The sequence below is a fragment of the Aotus nancymaae genome, unplaced genomic scaffold, assembly GCF_030222135.1.
Source record: "Aotus nancymaae isolate 86718 unplaced genomic scaffold, 86718_ANA_hifiasm-v0.15.2.pri h1tg000089l, whole genome shotgun sequence".
Taxonomy (NCBI): Eukaryota; Metazoa; Chordata; class Mammalia; order Primates; family Aotidae; genus Aotus; species Aotus nancymaae.
The window spans coordinates 9,523,410-9,542,086 of record NW_026988504.1 but is presented as its reverse complement, the minus strand read 5'-3'; the positions used below and the strand labels follow the sequence as shown (position 1 = coordinate 9,542,086).

At 51.0% G+C, this 18,677-nt stretch overlaps 1 protein-coding gene across 1 annotated transcript in view; it reads right to left on the bottom strand.

Annotated features, from left to right (window-relative positions):
- The window catches only part of SDK2 (sidekick cell adhesion molecule 2), a 316,185-nt gene that overhangs the window by 132,918 nt on the left and 164,590 nt on the right, over positions 1-18,677 (bottom strand). Inside the window, exon 3 of the mRNA XM_064369185.1 lies at positions 9,753-9,859. Within this exon, the coding sequence (XP_064225255.1) occupies positions 9,753-9,859 (107 nt within the window). The remainder of the gene's footprint in view (positions 1-9,752; positions 9,860-18,677) is intronic.

Sequence of the window (18,677 nt, the reverse complement as noted above, 5' to 3'; positions counted from 1 at the left end):
GCTGTATGTTCATGTTTCATGCATGTATGTCTGTGTGATGGGAGGATGGTTGTATATATGTTTGTATGCATGTATGTTTGTATGTGAGATGGGTGGTTGTGTGTATGCATGTTTACACATATGTGCCTGTTTGGTGACAAATGCTGTATGTTCATGTTTCATGCGTGTATGTCTGTGTGGTAGGAGGATGGTTGTATGTATATACATAGTTTGCATGCTGGGATGGATGGAAGCAGGTTGGGCACAGTGGGCCTGGTCCAGGTTCAGTTGCTCCTCTCCTCCCCTTCTCCCCTCCACGATCTTCCCACCTCACGGTGGCTCTCAGGCCCCAAGGCCCTCAGCCTCTCCACTGTACTTTGTCAAATGTGCTTCTTGGGTCTGTCCAGGGAGCTCCTTGCCGAGCAGGCCATGGGTGTCTGTATCTATACATACGTACGTACGTGTGTTTGCCACATCCACATAGCCATGCATGCACTGAACTACAGCACCAAAGGCTGCTAAGACGGGCTCTGTTCAGCCAGACAGGGCAGGGGTGCAGGTAGCGGCAAGAAGGGAGGGTGGAGACAATGACGGTGATGACGGAGGCTGAGGGCCCAGGATCCCCTGGGAAAACTCATTCACACTATGGCAGAAACAGTTCAGGGCTTGCACACTGGCTTTCCGAGGTACATGCTTGCTAATATGCCGTGTTATGCCCTGCAGGGCGGATCCAACATTTCCAGGAAATTCCCCCAAGAGCAAAGAAGTGCAGGCCTGGGGCACAGTCGAAAGTGCCCTAAAAATTACTCCCGATGTCTTTGTCATGTCTTAAAAGGCCTTGTAAAGTGTGCATTCCACTTCAGAATATGTTTCTTGCTTTTATGTGTTTAGTTTAAAAACATTTTAAAACCATGAAATATGTCATACTTACAAAAGAGCAATATAATTATATGTATAGTTTAAAGAAGAATAAAATAAACACTCCTGCACCTACCTCCCAGCTGAAGGCCTAGAACACTAACAATGCCTTTCCCGTCCCCCGGCTCTCCCCCCACCATCCCCTCCAGGGATTTTTCTCCTGAATACCGAAGCCCTGTGCCTTTGCTCTCCTTTCACGTTTCCTTACCTAGAGATGCAACCTTAAACAATTTGTGGTCAATGTATTCTGTTTTTAAACGTTTTGCACCTGGGATTATTCTGCACGTAGTTCTGTGATTTGCATTTTTGTTCAAGATTTTTTTTTTGGCTCCCTCCTGGTCCTGGCCCTTCACTGAGCCATTGACATGGCGACGTGGAATTGCACGGATCACACTTGGTTTGGTTTTGGTGCTTTGCTGTCCTGCAAAGAGCAGCCTCACACATGGCTACGAGAATTTCTAGGGTATGTGCCTAGAAATGGAGTTGAAGGTTGTGGGGTTAGACACACATTCATTTTTCTAATACCATTTGCATAACCCCCAATTGGTATCCATTTACCAATTTAACACCGGCAGCCATGTGTGTTTCCACCAACACTTGGTGCTGTAAGACTATGTTCTCTGCCACCCTGGTGGGCAAGGAATGGTACTTTGTTGGTTTTATGTGTTGTTTATCATGGAAACTAAGCTGCTCACTCCAGATCACCTCCTGCCTCTGCCCCCCACCACCCCTGACTTCTCTCTCATTCTGAGCAGTATCCTGATATGATTAGGCTGTGTCCCCACCCAAATCTCACCTTGGATTGTAGTAATCCCCATGTGTTAAGGGCAGGACCAGGTGGAGATGATTGAATCATGGAGGTGGTTCCCCCATACCGTTCTCATGGTAGTGACTGAGTTCTTATGAGATGTGATGGTTTTATAAATGGAAATTCCCCTGAGCAAGCCCTTTTGTCTGTCACCATGTAAGATGTGACTTAGCTCCTCACGCACCACGATGGTGAGGACTTCCTAGAGCTGTGAGTCAATTAAACCTCTTTCCTTATAAATTACTTAGTCTAGGGTATGTCTTTATTAGCAGTTTGAGAACAGACTAATACAGATACAAAGCGCTGACCACAGCTTAGAATGCTGGGACCTGTCCCCAAGGTCCCACCTCCCAGCCTATCATCTTCCACTTTCTGCTTCCCCACTCCACTTCAGCTCCCTGGCCTCAAACACCCACACCCACCTCTGGGCTTTTACACCTGCTGTTCCGACCTGGAATGACCTCCTCCTCTGTCTGCATGATTCACCCCCACCAACCTTCCTTTGAGACTCTACTCAATGTCAGCCCCCACAATGGCCACCCGTTACCATCATATCAAGTAAGACCCCTGCCCCATCCTCCAGGCCTCTCGCCCAGCTTCATTACTCCTTAGCACACTTTCCTTTTTGTCATGGGCCTTATTTATAACCTGAATATTATATTCGCCTTTTAACTTTTGTTTCTCTTGCCGCTTTCTTCGAGGGCAGAGATCTGTGTTTCTCATTGTGACTCCACTGCCTGGAACCCTGCTTGGCACAGGGGGGTGTGCAGCAATGATAACTGTCTCCTGAGTGATCTGAATACTCAGGTGACATGAGTGCTCCAGAAGGACACAAGGATGTTATCCGGAACTGTCACTTGGTCCCTAAGCATGCTGCATTCAATACCCATACCTCAAACCGAAAATGAAGAGAAACAGGCCTAGGGGTGGCATTTTAGGATTAACTCCAGCCCACGTGATAGTGGGCTTGTCCCCCTCCAATTGTTTTTTGCAGGAGTGGCTGCCAAGCCACCTGGTAGGAAGGAAGCTGGCCAGCTTCCCAGGAAGGGGCGGGAGCTCTGCCCTGCTGTGGGCGGGTGGACGAGGGGGTTTGGTGCTGGAGTGGATGATTCCAAGTGTGAGCCCCACAGGTGAGGGCTAGGGGAAGGGGTCAGGAGGCCTTGCCCAGGTGAGGAGAACACATAGGTGTCAGAAGGACCTGGATGTGGTGAAACACTGGCTCGAGGGACTCTGCTGCCTCCGGAAGGCTCTCCCAACCCTCTCAGCCATTCACCCCACATGCCGAATGCTGGAAATTTATGGTGACTTAAAAAATACAAAGAAGAGACTCCGGGTGGGGACAGGAAGGGGCTGGGGAGGGGTGGGGAGATGTTTTATTGACTTCCCCTTAATTGCTGTAATTAAAAACATGTAAAGAATCCTTTTTTAACGACTTTGCCATTATCATTAGTTGTTAGCACAGCTGCCTTATTAATTTCTCATTAGAACCCAATTCATAGTCCTCTTTGGGAAGGTGGCTGGGTGCCTGGGGTGGGCCAGCCTGGCTCCACGATCAGGGCATTGGCTGCTTAGGGCCCCAGGATAAGCTCTTTTCACTCAGGAAGCAGGAACAGCCAAGGAGCGGGGGGCATTTGGGAGAAGTGGCCATACCCTGCCCCCTCGCAGAAGTGTGTGCCATCTGCGTGTGTGTGTAAGGAGAGACGGATGGGCAGACAGGCAGCTGCAGCAGGCCTGAAGGGCAGAATCCTGGCAGGGTCCCAGGACGAGGGTTGGGAGAGGGGACTGAGGTGCTGAGGATGAAAGATTTAAGGAGGCACCCACCCTTGGAGCCATGCGAGTGCGAGGTAAGCACTTGAGAACGAGCACCTCCTTAAATGGGGCACCCTCAGTGCCTGGTTTGCCCCAGCCTCCTCCCAGCCCTGGAGAGCAGGAGTGGAGAGGGTGCCTAGGCACGTACCTACTTAGGTAGAGAGAATCAAGAAGGCTGTTTCTTCCAGGACTCCTTTCCTGGCTGACCTAAAGTCTATTTCTCCCTGACTGCCGTCCAGGCTGGGAACCAGTTGCAATGGTTTGTGTGCATTGATTTGTGAATCTTTTCAACCACTCAGGTAAATAGGAAAAAGGATGCTATGAAGCAGCATCCTTTTTCTCTTTGTTGGGATGGAGTCTCACTCTCTCGCCCAGGCTGGAGTGCAATGCTGTGATCTCGGCTCACTGCAACCTCTGCCTCCCCGGTTCAAGCAATTCTCCTGCCTCAGCCACCTCAGTAGCTGGGATTACAGGTGCACACCAGCACACCCGGCTAAGTTTTGTATTTTTACTAGAGACGGCATTTCACCATGTTGGTCAGGCTGGTCTCGAACTCCTGACCTTGTGATCTGCCCGCCTCAGCCTCCCAAAGTGCTGGGATCACAGGCGTGAGCCGCTGCACCTGGCCAGCAGCATCCTTTTTTTACACAAACAATGAAAACCAAAATCACAGAGGAAGAACTTGCCTTCGGTCACATAAGCCTGTGGGAGGTGAGTCGGGCTTTAAACCCAGGGCTCCCAGCGGAGGCTGTGGCCACACCCTAACAGGCGGAAGAAGGCGGAAGGTGGAACTACAAGCAGTGGAACTGGGACTGTGGGTTATTCTGCAAGCTCTCTGAGCCCCAGTTTGCCCGTCTTACGTTCCTCGAATGATTTGCCTTCTAACTTCTCAGACCTGTCCTGGGAGCCCACAAAAGAAAGACATTTACACAACGGCACAGTAGAATGGACTGTCCTGGAGGCTCTGAGGACCCGGCCCTGCTTAGGCTCTGCATCAGGGATGGGGTGGCTCTGGGCTTCTTTGTGGGGGGCAGTTCTTTCCAGGCTGGGCCCCATGGGTCATGACCCTGAAGGTCACTTTAACCTTATTAACATCTGAACTGAAATGGATCTCATTTTACAGATGGGAAAACTGAGGCCCAGAGAGGGGAACAGAGGTGCCCAAAGTCCCAAGCTAGTTAGCGCCTCGGCTGGGGCTAGAATCCACGCTTTCGGACTTCCATCCCCAAGACATGCCGTTATTTCAGGCACAAGGCTCATGGTCTGGCGCACAGAAGTACCCTGGAGCTCTGTGTAGGCATTTTTCATTGGCTTACCCTGCTGACAGCAAGGAAAACTGTGTGACTGGTAGAACCTAACTCCACCCCACCCACTGGACATTCACCCTAGGCGGGAGAGTGCGTGTGTCTGTAGAGCTGTTTGGACTTGGATTATTACTGCTGTGGGCTGTCCCTCATTCTATTTGAACTCTGACCCCAGCAGCTCACTCTCACCCTCCTCCCACACACCCAATCTGGATTTTTCTCTTCTTGTCCTCAAGCAGCAGAGTAGGGCTGTTCTGGAATCAGGCAGTCATGGGTTCAAATCCCGGTTTTTCCTCACTGTGTGACTTAGACAGCTAGTGTCACCCCGCCGAGCCTCGGTTTCCTCATCTGTAGCATGGAGATGGGGACTTGTACTCAGTAGGCTGGGACGAGAACCGCTGTGCCCTTCCCGGAGCAGCGACCCTCCGGATGAGCACAGTTATGAGTGAGAATGGTTTTTACCAGTGCCGTGTTTCCCTAGGCCCTGAATCCCAGGGAAGTGGGGCTGGGACAGCGGATTTTTCAGCTTCTACAGCTAGAGAGGAAGGACCCCGGGATGAGCCCAGTGTGTCCAGCAGGGGCGGGAATCGGGGAGGTTTGCTTCGCTCCTTCCCATCCTGGCTAGGTGAAACCTGCCTTAGCTTGTCAGGAGCTGCATTCTTCTAGAGGGCCAGAAGGACTTTCTCAGATGTCTCTGACTTCCTGGCTTCAGGGCCCAAAGGGCTGGGGCTGTGGTTTCCACTTTAGGACACTGTGGAGGAGACAGCTTCACACCTGTAAAGCTGTGCGCAGTGGCAGATGCCACTCCCAGCGCTGGTCTCGGGGAGCTGCAGCGGTGGCCGGGGGAGGTTAACCTGGGTTTCTCTCTCTCTCTGCTCCTTCTTCAGCCACTCTAAGGTGTCCCGTTCCTTTGCCAGGGGCCTTACCCATATGTGCACAGCTTGGCAGCAGCAGCACAGTATGGCCATGGCGGAACACAGTGACATTCATGGTCTTAATCATGTCCGGGGGACCTGGAGCCCTGGGGCTTTGAGGGGGCTGTCGGAACAGGGCAAGAATCCCACTGGGAGAGGTGGTGAAGGGACAGGGCCCGGCTGGCAGGATGGCACCACGGAAGGTGCCAGCCTGCTGCATTTGACTGGAACAGCGTTTGCTGAAGGCTATTCTGCTCTGTGGCCTGCGTCTCTGGCTTCCTTAAAGTGATAATATAGAATATTAATTGCAGCAGTCACTCCCACTGATACGGGGTGCCTGTGTGCGAGCTGGCTAGGCGCTTTGGCACATAAAAGCTCAAGGAATCATTCCGATGAGCCTAGGAGGTCGATATTATTAATACATTTTATGGATGAAGAACCTGAGCTGGGGTGAGGCTCAGAGAGGTCCAGTCACTTCTCCGGGGTCACACAGCAATCCAGGACAAAGCAAGGATGTGGTCTGTCTGACTCCAAAGTCCATCCTTTTTATTTATTTTAATTTTATTTTTATTTTTTTTGAGATGGAGTCTCACTCTTTTGCCCAGGCTGGAGTGCAGTGGCGCTATCTCAGCTCACTGCAACCTCTGCCTTCTGGGTTCATACGATTCTCCTGCCTTAGCCTCCCAAGTAGCTGGGATTACAGGCACATGCCATCACTCCTGGCTAATTTTTGGATTTTTAGTAGAGATGGGTTTTCACCATGTTGGCCAGGCTGCTCTCGAACTCCTGACCTTATGATCCGCCTGCCTCAGGCTCCCAGAGTGCTAGGATTACAGGTGTGAGCCACTGCGCCTGGCCAGTCCACCCTTTTTATTAAGTTACACTGGCTGTCATTGTGATGAGCCCCAGCCTGCCAACACTGTAAGGCACCCACAAAGCCCTTTCACTATCACCCTGGCTCTCAGAAGCTCCCTCTGGAGCCAAGCCCCCTGAGAGTGACTCTCAATTTCACTCCACTGAGAGTCATCACTTCCAGCATCACCCAGCGTGGTCCAGGGCCCTCAGAACCCACAGTATGGGGAAGGGGAAGCTCAGGGTACCCCATCCCCAGGGGCTGTGCCTGGGTAGAGGTTAAGGGGTCAGGCAGCACAAGTCCCCTTTCCATCTGCTTCTCATGGCCTGGAAGTGCCCCGGGGAGGAGGGCCCTCGTCTGTCTGGGCGCTTCTCCGCAGCACCCAGGAAATGCCAGGACCTTTGCCCAGTGCACCTTGCTTGCTCACCCTGCGGATGGGCCTGGTTACACCCCTCCTGCAGTGTGAAGGCGGAGGACACCTGTGGATCCTGGAGAAGGGACCACACATGTGTGTGGCCTGGTGTGGAGGGAGTTCCCCCCACCCTGGGTTTGTGTGTATGTGGGAAGGAGTTTGCATAAGGAGCGGGGTCAAGGAGCTGAGTCAGGGCTCAGGGATTTCAATCGCAGTCAAGGACAGAAGCATTTCAGCCACAGAAACACTGACCTCCCTTCCTCTCTCTTTTCAATCGGCAGAACCAACCCAGGGGAGGTTGTTGCCATTTCATCTCAGGGGCTCTCAACTGCGGAAAGTTTCTGCTGTCTCCTATGACCCAAGGGCTTGGAACTTACCACCTACCCCTATCCCATAGCCTGGACTATATGGCATCCTGGATGGCATTTGTGAATGTACACACACACACACACACACGCGCGTGCGAGCAAAGAGGCAGATTGCTCCAGACATGCACATCTGAACACATAACCAATACATGTATGTGCACACACTTGCACATACTTGAATGCCCACACATGTAAACACGCAATGCAAGGGCATACATGTGCACTCATGCTCAGGCTTACAACACATATGTTCTTTCCGATACACAGGTGAGAGGCAGACTGGCAACAGAAACATACACCCAAGCACACATGCATTCATGCAAACACACACACACACGTCCTTGTGCACACACCGGCACATATACACACTCGTTCTCTCCCAGACACACATGAACAAAAAGGCCAACCAGCCCCCACACATACATTTGCACACACCCATGCACACACATTTGCACACACTTGTGCACACACACACATGCAGTCTCTCTAGGGGCCAAGCCACAGCTTCCCCTGCCCCCTGGACTCTCAGCACTGACTAGACGAAGCTCCCAGGGAGTCCTCCAGCCGGCTGACAGCTGCCTGAGATCCATCATTTTAATTCAGGGCTTTTTCTGCTCCTTGGAGTAAGTCGAGTTGCCGTTAGTGCTGATTTATGGGGACAATCCATCCTCCACTTTTGATTACGGTTGTTTTCCATAATTATCATAAACACTCTTTGCTTCACTTGAGATTTTCTTTTAGATTTCTCTCCTGCACTTCTCTTCAAGTAGCAAGCTCTCTCCTGTGCTAACTAACTTAGAAGCATGCCCCCATGGGCTCCAGATGAGAGGGTGACTTTTGGCTCATGCCTGAAATCCCAGCACTTTGGGAGGCAGAGGCGGGCGGATCACAAGGTCAGGAGATCGAGACCATCCTGGCTAACACGGTGAAACCCCGTCTCTACTAAAAAAAAAAAACAAACAAACAAGGTGTGGTGGCACACCTGTAGTCCCAGCTACTTGGGAGGCTAAGGCAGGCAGGAGAATTGCTTGAACCTGGGAGGTGGAGGTTGCAGTGAGCTGAGATCATGCCACTGCACTCCAGCTTGCGCGACAGAGCGAGACTCCATCTCAGAAAAAAAAAAAAAAAAATTCAGGCCTCTCTAAGGATGGCCACCCTCTCATGTCCCACAGTACAACTTAGGGCTTCTCCTAAGAAAACCCAGAATGAAACAGCCCATCATGTGCCTCATTTCTAGAAGACAGCAGATGTTTTAGGAAAGGGGTCAGGGCTGGGAAGGGGACACTGGGTCTTGGGGGAAGAGTGTCAGCTGGCACTCCAGGACCCTGACCCTGAGATGCTCCGGGGTTTTTCTGAAGCTGTCTTCCCTTCCTCATTGGAGGGAGATCCTCTGGAATTGGCAGCACTGGGGAGAAGGCTGTTACCCCAAAAGTCTTGGTGAGGGCCTCCCACTTCACTCTCTGCCCACCCAGCCTCTCTGGGAATCCTGATCCATTCCTCATTCTCCTCTCCGTGTTTCAATGCTCACCATGAGGCACCTCCCTGCACCCCCGGAAGATCATGGGGACCCCCAGGCTGTTATCACTCCAGGGCTGAGCAAGTTGGAGGATAGAAAATAAAAGTCATGGCTGGGCGCAGTGGCTCATGCCTGTAATCCCAGCACTGTGGGAGGCTGAGGTGGGCAGATCACTTGAGGTCAGGAGCTTGAGGCCAGCCTGGCCAACATGGTGAAACCCCATCTCTACTAAAAACACAAAAAAATTAGCTGGATGTGGTGGCACATGCCTATAATTCCAGCTACTTGGAAGGCTAAATCAGGAGAATCGCTTGAACTAGGAGGTCGCAGTGAGCCAAGATTGCAGCACTGCACTCCAGCCCAAAAAGAAGAAAAGGAAAAGAAAAGTCATGGAGGCCCTGGGAAGTCTGCCAAGAAGACTGTTGTAGCTGGAGAAGCTCAGGATGGCCATTCTGAAGATGTCCCTTCCCAGGTGTGAGGCGGACCACAGAGGAGGCACTCGAAGCAGGTGCAAGGCCCTTTTTGGAATACAAATCAGTTGGTCCCATTTAAAGGACACAGACGAGGCCACCCCTATCTGGAATGAATGAAAAGCGCCAGGGAGCTCTTGACTCTCGGGACATGTCATGGGGTTATAGGGTCAGCAGATGTGCATGGGACTTACAGCTGTGTGACCTTGGAGAGGGCCTGCTACCTTTGTGGGCCTTGGTTCTACCAACTGTAAAACGAGCTCGCTGGCTGGAAGCAGCACCATCGACACTCAGTGGGTGCTGATGGCCACAATGGGATCTGGCTCTGCCCAGGGTGTCTGGTGGGTGCCGCCTGAGCAGCACAGTCCCCCCACATGCCTCCGGGTCCCTGTTGTACTCACAGGCCACCTGGACTTCAGTCTGCCGCTGCAGCAGGGCCCCCATCCGGTTCCGCACGATGCAACGGTAGAAGCCAGCGTGGGTGCGGTCCAGGCTGGTGATCATGTATCTACGGGACAGACGAGACAGCCAGTGAGCAAGTCAGGCAGCTGCAGGGGTACAGAGGTCACACTGGGCTTAGAGGTCAGAGGTCACTGGGTCACCCTGTTTTGGAACAAAAGTTCCAGGGAACTCTTGACTCTCTGGTCATGTCATAGGATCGCAGAAAGATCTTTATCAATAAATAGGAGGGATCCTCCCAAAGCCAATGATGCTTTCGCTCAGCCGCCCGGGAATTAGCCCGTACTTCTCCAAGCACAGAAGGTGCTGCACCCAAATCCTTTACCCTGACCTTGGGGCTGTGTCAGCTCTGTTGGAAGCAGCTGTTCTCCCTGACCTGAGATTCAAATGACTGAGAAAAGTGGGGGCATTTGTATTTTTGTCCTTGCAAAGGACTGTGCTATAAATATTAGTTGAAATGGATGGAGGTGACAAAGACAAAGAAATTTACACGTTCCCCCAAATGCTCAGTATCATTCCTTCCTTAAAATCACATACAACTCCTGATATGGCTAGGCTCTGCGTCCCCACCCAAATCTCATCTTGTAGCTCCCATAATTCCCAAGTGTTGTGGGAGGGACCTGGTGGGACATACCCGAATGATGGGAGCCGGTCTTTCCCAAGCTGTTCTCGTGATAATGAATAAGTCTCATGTGATCTGATGGTTTTGTAAGGGGGGAGTTTCCCTGCACAAGCTCTCTCTCTTTGTCTGCTGCCATCCATGTAAAGCGTGACTTGTTCCTCCTTGCCTTCTGCCATGATTGTGAGGGCTCCCCAGCCAGATGAGACTGAGTCTATTAAACCTCTTTCTTTTGTAAATTGCCCAGTCTCTGGTATGTCTTACTCAGCGACATGAAAACAGACTAACACAGCTCCACGGTGGCTTTTGGGGTTGGTGGGGGTGGGCAGAGCCTTTTGAATGAGACAGGCCACTCTTCTGTGGGCTCTGGGGACAGGATATGGGACTCCAGGCTGACCCCTTGAAAGCCCACTCCAGGAACACTCGTTACCCACAAAGCAGCAGACTCTGGCATTGGGGGACAGGTGGCTGGGAGCAGGTGTATGTGCACTCACCTAGCTGAGAGGCAGGTCAGTCAGAGGAGCTTCTGACAGTGGGACATGAGTGGATGGAGGGGACCAGGGACCAGGGGCTAGTTCCCTTGGTTCAACCTTGGTGACCACCTTTCCCATCCGTAGGTAATGGTCCCACAGGACCCTCAGAGGAAGAAAGGATATCCTAGGATGTCTCTCCCCGATTCTTGGGTATCCTAGGGTTTGCCCAGCTGACCTGGTGGACAGGTTCCTTGATGCCTGCCCCTAGGGTATCCCTAGGTGTGTCAACCCTGGGATGCAGCAGCCTTATTCTAGGGAGATGCCAGTTCTGTTTTATTAACATATGAGATCCGGCTAGGGCCTGTCGTCATCATCTTCCCAGGGATTAAATGGCAACCATTCCTTTCAGAGCACTATCTCTGCATCAGACACTGTATTAAGTACTTTTCACATGTTTCCTCATTTCGCACAGCAGTTCTCAGACTACTGAGTATTGCGAACCAGTAACACTGAAAAATATGGGATCAACATGGGACTGTGAACTTCTTCCTTCACCAGGATTATTAAAACCAACCAACCAGAATGCAAACAGACAATCAGGCAACAACAATAAAAAAAAACCTTCAAAAGGGATAATATTAAAAAGTGCCAGGAGAGAAAAATAAATAGAAATGGTCAGCATTTAATTTAAAAAGGACATTTCTGAGATGGCAAAAAAAAAACAACCCTAATCGCAGCATAAAGGCATTTTTTAAACTTTTTTTTTCTTTCTTATATTAAAAAACCTTTTTGAAAAAAGAGATGGGGGTCTTCCTATGTTGCCCAGGCTGGTCTTGTATTTCTGGGCTCAAGCGATCCTCCTACCTCTGCCTCCTGAAGTGCTAGGATTACAGGTGTAAGCCACTGCACCCAGCCAATTTAAAACAAATTTTTAAACTTAAATTTTACACAAAGCTCATTGACCCTAGCCTGATTTTTATGAGGACAGTTGCAAACTGTCATGGGTCAGCATTTGAGAGCTTGTGACTTAATCTCCACACTAACCGTACTGGCACCTTCCTTCTAGAGATGGAGAAGTTGAGTCTCAGAAATACCATGTCAGTAACCTGTAAGTTTCACACACTGTAAGAGGCAAAGTCCAACAGAGCCTTTCAGACTCCAAGCCTGGCTGTGAAGCTGAGGTCACATCCCTAGGGCCCCACCCTCCATCCTGGGTCTGTGCAGGCCTGACTCAAGCTGGCCACGTGCCAAGTTTGCTCTGGCTCTGCAGCATTTTCCAGAACCTTCTGGCTGCCCAAGCCCCTTATCTCCACCACCGGCTGCAGCTCTTATCTGTCTCTTGCTACTGTGCGCAGCGTGATGGCGGGGAGACAGCAGTGCCTGAGCTCTGGCAAATCTCTCTTCCTCCTTTCACCTCATCTTCAAATCCACCCTCAGCCCTCTCTCCTGCTTGCTGCCCATCTCTCCCAAGGTGTGGGGAGGCTGCTATGGAGGAACTGCTTTGGTCTTTAAAGCGATGGGGTGACCATAGAGGGGAGATGGAAGAAGAGGTGGGCTGGAAAAGCTCTCTGCCTTTGGAAATGAAATCAGATATCATTAAAAAGCACTGGAGAGAGGAAAAGAAATAGAAATGGCTGATAAACTCATGAAAAGGTGCTCAACTTCCGTCATAGTGAAAGAAATTCAAATCAAGACGATAAGACCGTTTGCCTGGCAGATAGTCAAAGAGTTTCAGGTGTGGTCAAGCCCAGTGGAGTCAGGAGTGAGAGCGTGGGGAAGATGTACCCACAGGCTGTTGGTGATACCAGAAATTGGTCCAGCCTTTGGGGAAAAGAAATCTATGGAAGTTAGAATATGCCAGCTTTTTGACTCAGAGGTTGTGCTCTGGAAGCTGGCCTTTTATTTATTTATTTATAATTTTTTTGACATGGAGTCTCACTCCTTCACCCAGGCTGAAGTGCAGTGGCGCTATCTTGGCTCACTGCAAACCTCCACCCAACAGGTTCAAGCGATTCTCCTGCCTCAACCTCCCAAGTAGCTAGGATTATAAGCACCTGCCACCACGCCCAGTTAATTGTTTTTTAAGTAGAGATGGGGTTTCATCATGTTGGCCAGGCTGGTCTCGATCTCTTGACCTCGTGATCCACTGGCCTCGGCCTCCCAAAGTGCTGGGATTACAGGTGTGAGCCACCGCACCCAGTGAGCTGACCTTTTAGATATGCTAGCAACTGTGTGGCAAAAAAAAAAAAAAAATGTGCAAGGATATTCACTGTAGCATTTGCTTGTCATCGCAGAGATAAACAAACAAAAGCTGGGAGCAAACTAAATGTCCATCAAAATGGAATTGGATCAATAAGTGATGGGGCAGCCACAGAATGAACACATGTATGGGAGGAAGTAGGAAGGTCTCCAAGACACACAGAGCATGGAAGACAGTCAGAGCTGGGGAGGAGGGCAAGTTTTGTGAATAAAAGCAGGAGGTAGCAAGATGCTAAACAATCTCATACGTTGACTGTTAGGGGCGAGAATAATATATTCTTATTGGTGGTGGTTCTTTGATACAGGCTACCAAACCCTTAATATTTTCCATCATGCAAACTGATCCAATAAAAATCCCCGCACTTTGGGAGGCGGAGGTGGGCGGATCACTTGAGGTTAGGAGTTCAAGACCAGCCTGGCCAGCATGGCGAAACCCCGTTTCTACTAAAAATACAAAAATAAATACAAAAATTAGCTGGGCATGGTGGTGCATGCCTGTAGTCCCAGCTACTCAGGGGGCTGAGGTAGGAGAATCGCTTGAACCTAGGAGGCAGAGGTTGCAGTGAGCTGAGATTGCACCACTGCACTCCAGCCTGGGCGACAAAGACTCCATCTCAAAAAAAAAAAAAAAATTAAATTTGTTGCAAAAATGTGAAAAAGAAGTCAAAGAACAGTGTGAAGACATGATACTATTTGCTATGATGTCATTTGGGTAAATTGAAATAGTACATATATTTCTGTGCATGTGTGTGTACAAATACACAAGCACAAACACACTTAGAACCACACAAACACACTGGAAAAGGCATACAATTTTTCAAGACGAATACTCCAGAATGTGTTATCTCCCTTTTGGGAGAGGTACCCAGTATGGGGAGGGAGGAAACTTCTATTTTTTGATTTTATGTCTTTCTATGCCATCAGAATTTTCTTTATCGTATGCCTAGTTTGCTTTTATTTTAAAAATAAAATAAAAAGATGCACACTGTGTACATAATTTAAGCATACATTATAAAAAAGGCACCAGGGGCTCATTGGATCTGGATTTGTTTGCTGATGTCAGTGAAGCGTGGTGAAATGTAAACTTTAATAAAAGTGCATTCCTTTTTTATTTTATTATTTTTATTTTTTTTAGAGACAGGGTCTCATTTTGTCACCCAGGCTGGAGTGCAATGGCGCGATCCTAGCTCACTATAACTTCAAACTCCTGGGCTCAAGCAATCCTCCTGCCTCAGCCTTCCAAGTAGCGAGGACTTGTCTATTTGCTTCAGCCAGGAACTCCCAGGTCCCAGTTCGGGCCTCATTAGGGTGAGGAGGAAGGCCCATGGGCTGCTGGCCCATCCCCCGCCCCCAGGCGTCCCTCTGTCCCCCTCTGTGGTTGAGGGCAGGTACTCCCTGCCCCCGCAGCGCGGGCACAGCCTCTCTCCCACTTCTCCCGCCTCCGTCTCTTTGGGCTGTCTCTTTAGGTGCTCCCTGCCTGGGAGACCTATTTCTGGCTTGTAGGCAACATTATTTAAAGTAACAGTTCCGCCCACCGCCTTTCCTACCAGGGAAACCCACTTCACTCCACCCAAATTGCAGCTCTTGTCTCCCCGCCTCCCAGGCGGGTGGAAGAGGCATCTGGCCAGCTTCTCGGTTTGTGCGTCCAGCGCACTGTAAGCGTCTCCGATAATGACAGTAACGGCACTCATTATCCCCACGGTGCTCCCTCCTGGGCCACCAGGACACACTCAGCCCACAGCTCTGCCTGTCCCACTCAGCTGTAGCTGCCAGCCCAGCAGGGAACTGGCTGAGTCCAGCCCCATCCAGGTCACGCCGGGAGCGAGGAGGTGGGTGAAATGGCTCCTGGAGGAGCAGCAGGGGTGGAGCTGAAGGGTGCACACCTGGCCCACCCAAGAGGAAGTGCAGCATTGGAGAAGGCACCAGGACTTCCACGTCAGGGGCATGTAGGCTTGACTTCCACTTCTATTCCTTCTTAGATGTGTGGCCCAGTCAAGTTATGGAGCCTTGCAAGCCTCAGTTTCCCTATATGTAAAATGGGAATAATGATGGTCATCTTTGATGTGAGCATCCAGAGTGGCCCTGGGTACAAATGCCTGCACAAACGCTTGTCCAGTGAGGGGGAAAATGTAAGAGTCATTGGTGGGGAGGCTCAGAGAGGAGGAATAAGAGGGTATAGCAGGGGTCCTCCCCCTGGAGTGGGGATCCTCTAGGGGCTTCAGCCAAGGGCCAGGGGAGCACAGAGTCCCCTGCCTGGCACATTCCTTGGCTTCTGACCCCGCAACCTCCCAGTCACCTCCACGTGCCTCCTCCAGCTGGAAGAGCAGGAACCAGGCTCCTCCAGGGATGAGGGACAGTGGCGGAGGCTGGGTGATCTGCAACCTCACTCTCCACTCAGCAGGGAAGAGCTGCAGGGATGTGGCCTCTGGAGCCAGCTCACAGTTGGATTCACCCACCCCTAGGTCCCTTCAAAGGACAGCTCTTGATTTATTTATGATAGGAAATATGTTCATAATTCAAAATTCAAAGAAAAGTCCACAGCAAAACGTCTCTCCCACCCTCTCCCACCCTTGTCCCCGCCAACCTCGCTGCCCTGTCATCCTGACCCCCAACACTCACAGGCAGGAAATGACTGTCATTAGTTTCCTGAGTATCTTTTCAGAGCCTCTTTATGCAAATGCAAGCCAATACACATTTAGAATCCCTCCCCATTATAAACAGGAGACGGCCTCCTAGAGGCACAGTTCGGCTCCTTGCTTTGTGCAAGTGACAATATATCTCAAAAATCTTTCCAGAGCTGTGCGTGGAGCTTCCTCGGGCTATTTGACAACTGCAGAGTATTGAGGAATCTTCTGGGTGGAGGAAGATTTGCTTTCTCCCAGTTCTATGGTCAAAAGGAGCAGGTGGTGGAGAGACCACCTTGGGGGCCGGGCTTGGGGCTGGGGGCAGAGAGAGGGCAGTGAAGAAAGAGCACCAAGAATCCACACCCGTTCCCATCATCCCCATCACAGAGTGTCCTGCAGGACCTCCGCGGCTCAGTCCACTCCTCCAAGATGAAGAGATGAGCTCAGGGTGGAGGGCACAAGACGACAGTGGGAGGAAGAGCCGGGACAGATGATTGGAATTTTAGAGACAAGAGAGGAGCAGGGGAGAAAATAACTGCCTAACAAATGTGGCATCTTCTCCAGCACACGAGGAAACACACAGTGCCCTTTTTGGTTCGAGTCCTTGAGTGTCACAGTTGATATTTAAAATGATTCTTACTCCCATTAAATAAGATATTTCAATTCCATGAAGCTGTCAGCAGCTGATGCGGACACCAGAAATAATAGGCACGCTCTCCTTGTATTGTCCTCGTTAATAAATCAGACGCCCGGAGATGCACGCGGTGATGCTCACACGGGGAGGGGGTGTGTGAGTGCACACGTGCACATTTGTGCGCACACATAGAGCGCACACGTGCACACTCACCCATGGTGCCCATGCACATTCATGCATGCTGCGCTGTGTACACACATGCAAGCTCAGGCGATCCACCCCACGCAAACCCATACCGACTGTGCACACGCATCTGTGCACACACCGATATGAATACACAGTGGTACACACACAGGCTTGGACGAGGGCTCCTCTCCTCAAGTGAACTGTGCTCAGCTGGGTCACCGTGTCCACTGGGGGGGCAGGGGGACCCTGTGTGCTTGCTGCCCGCAGGCGTCACCCCAGATGGCTGAGGCCAACACAGGTTCTAAGGACAGCAGTGAGCAACTGAGTTGGGGAACCCACGTTTCCTTCCCTCTCTCCATGAGCTTTTGGGCAGCACGCAGGAGAGGCAGCAAGTGCTGAGCGTGTGCATGCCCATGTGTGTGTGTGTGTGTGTGTGTGTGTCCTCTGACACTTGTGAGCACACACTGGGCCCGTTCCTGCAGCAGGAAGACATAGATAGAGCTTGAGGACCTGGCCACTGGGCTGGTGGCCTGCTAGAAAAGGACTGACTCCATATCTGTGCGTTCGCTTTTGCAAAGATTCCTCAGGAAATCAGGCAAAACTCTGGTCAGGGCAATTAGAACGGACCCAGGTAATAAATAATAACAATACACCATCATGCAATAGACATAAGAACTATTATTATTATAAGAAATGTCACTGTTCTAAGGTCTTTTTTTTTATCACCTTGCTCTAATTTTATTTTTTAAGCTTTATTTTAATTACTAATTTATTTTTGAGACAGAGTCTTGCTCTGTTGCCCAGGCTGGAGTGCAACGGCGTGATCTCGGCTCATTGCAACTTCAGTCTCCTGGGTTCAAGCAATTCTCCTACTTCAGCCTCCCAAGTAGCTGGGATTACAGGCGCCCACCACAATGTCCGGTGGATTTTTGTACTTTTAGTAGAGACGGGGTTTCGCCATGTTGGCCAGGCTGGTCTTGAACTCCTGACCTCAGGTGATCTGCCTACTTCAGCGTCCCAAAGTGTCACAGAGAGACAGAGAGTCAGAGAGACAGACAGAAAGAAAGACTAGGGAGAAAGAAAGAGAGAGAGAGAGACAGGGAGATTGAGATGGAGAGAGATACACAGAGAAACAATCAGAGAAAGAGACAAAGAGAGACAGGGACAGAGACAGAGAGGTAAAGCCCTCTCCCCCTGTAGGACACAGCCAGAGCCTGGGTAGTGGCAGCAGGCTGGCCAGGGAGGGTGATGTCAGCTGCACCCCACGGTGAGGACTGGCAGGGCACCTCAGGAACGGCAATGTCTGTCTTTCTATTTTAAGCGGTTTCCGTCCTGTGCTGTAATTCCCCTCCCACATCTTTGGTGAGAGTTGGTGACAGGCACAGCCTGTTCTGCGGATGGTGCTTGGGGAAGGCTGCTGTGCTCCTGGCTGGGGGGCTGCGGGGCTGCCTTTTGAAGGGGAGGCAGTAGCCTCAGGAGGGGGAGGGTTGGGGGAAGATGCAAAATTGGTTCTGGAGCAGGCACTGGGTAGGGGACAGGCAAGCCCAGGCGAGCTGAGCACGGGGTTCCAGAAGGCGGGGGAGGGCTCCAGACTCGTCCCTTCCCAGAGGACAGACACTGGGATAGGGAAGGATTCTGTGTTCCTTGGAGGAGGGGGGGCTTGGGCACAGTGTGTTCCCCCTGCTTTCTAGGGGACCACAGGGTGGAGGGGGGTACCCGAAGTGGACAGAATAGGGAGGAACTCCTGACTCTGACGAGACGGTTAATTTTAGGTGTCAACTTGCTGGGCCGAGGGATGCCTGCCCAGACAGCTGGTAAAGGATGGTCTGGGTGTGTCTGTGAGGGTGTTTCTAGAAGAAATCAGTATTTGGATCAGCAGATGGAGTAAAGAAGAGAAAGAGAGAGACAGAGAGACAGACACAGAGAAACAGAGACAGAGAAAGAGAGAGACAGGGGACAAAGAGCGGTGAAATGTCTCTTCCCTCATAGGACAGAGCTGGAGCCCTCACCGATGCGGGAGGGCAGCGTCCAATCCGCCGAGGGCTCCGATGGCACAAAAAGGCGGACGAAGG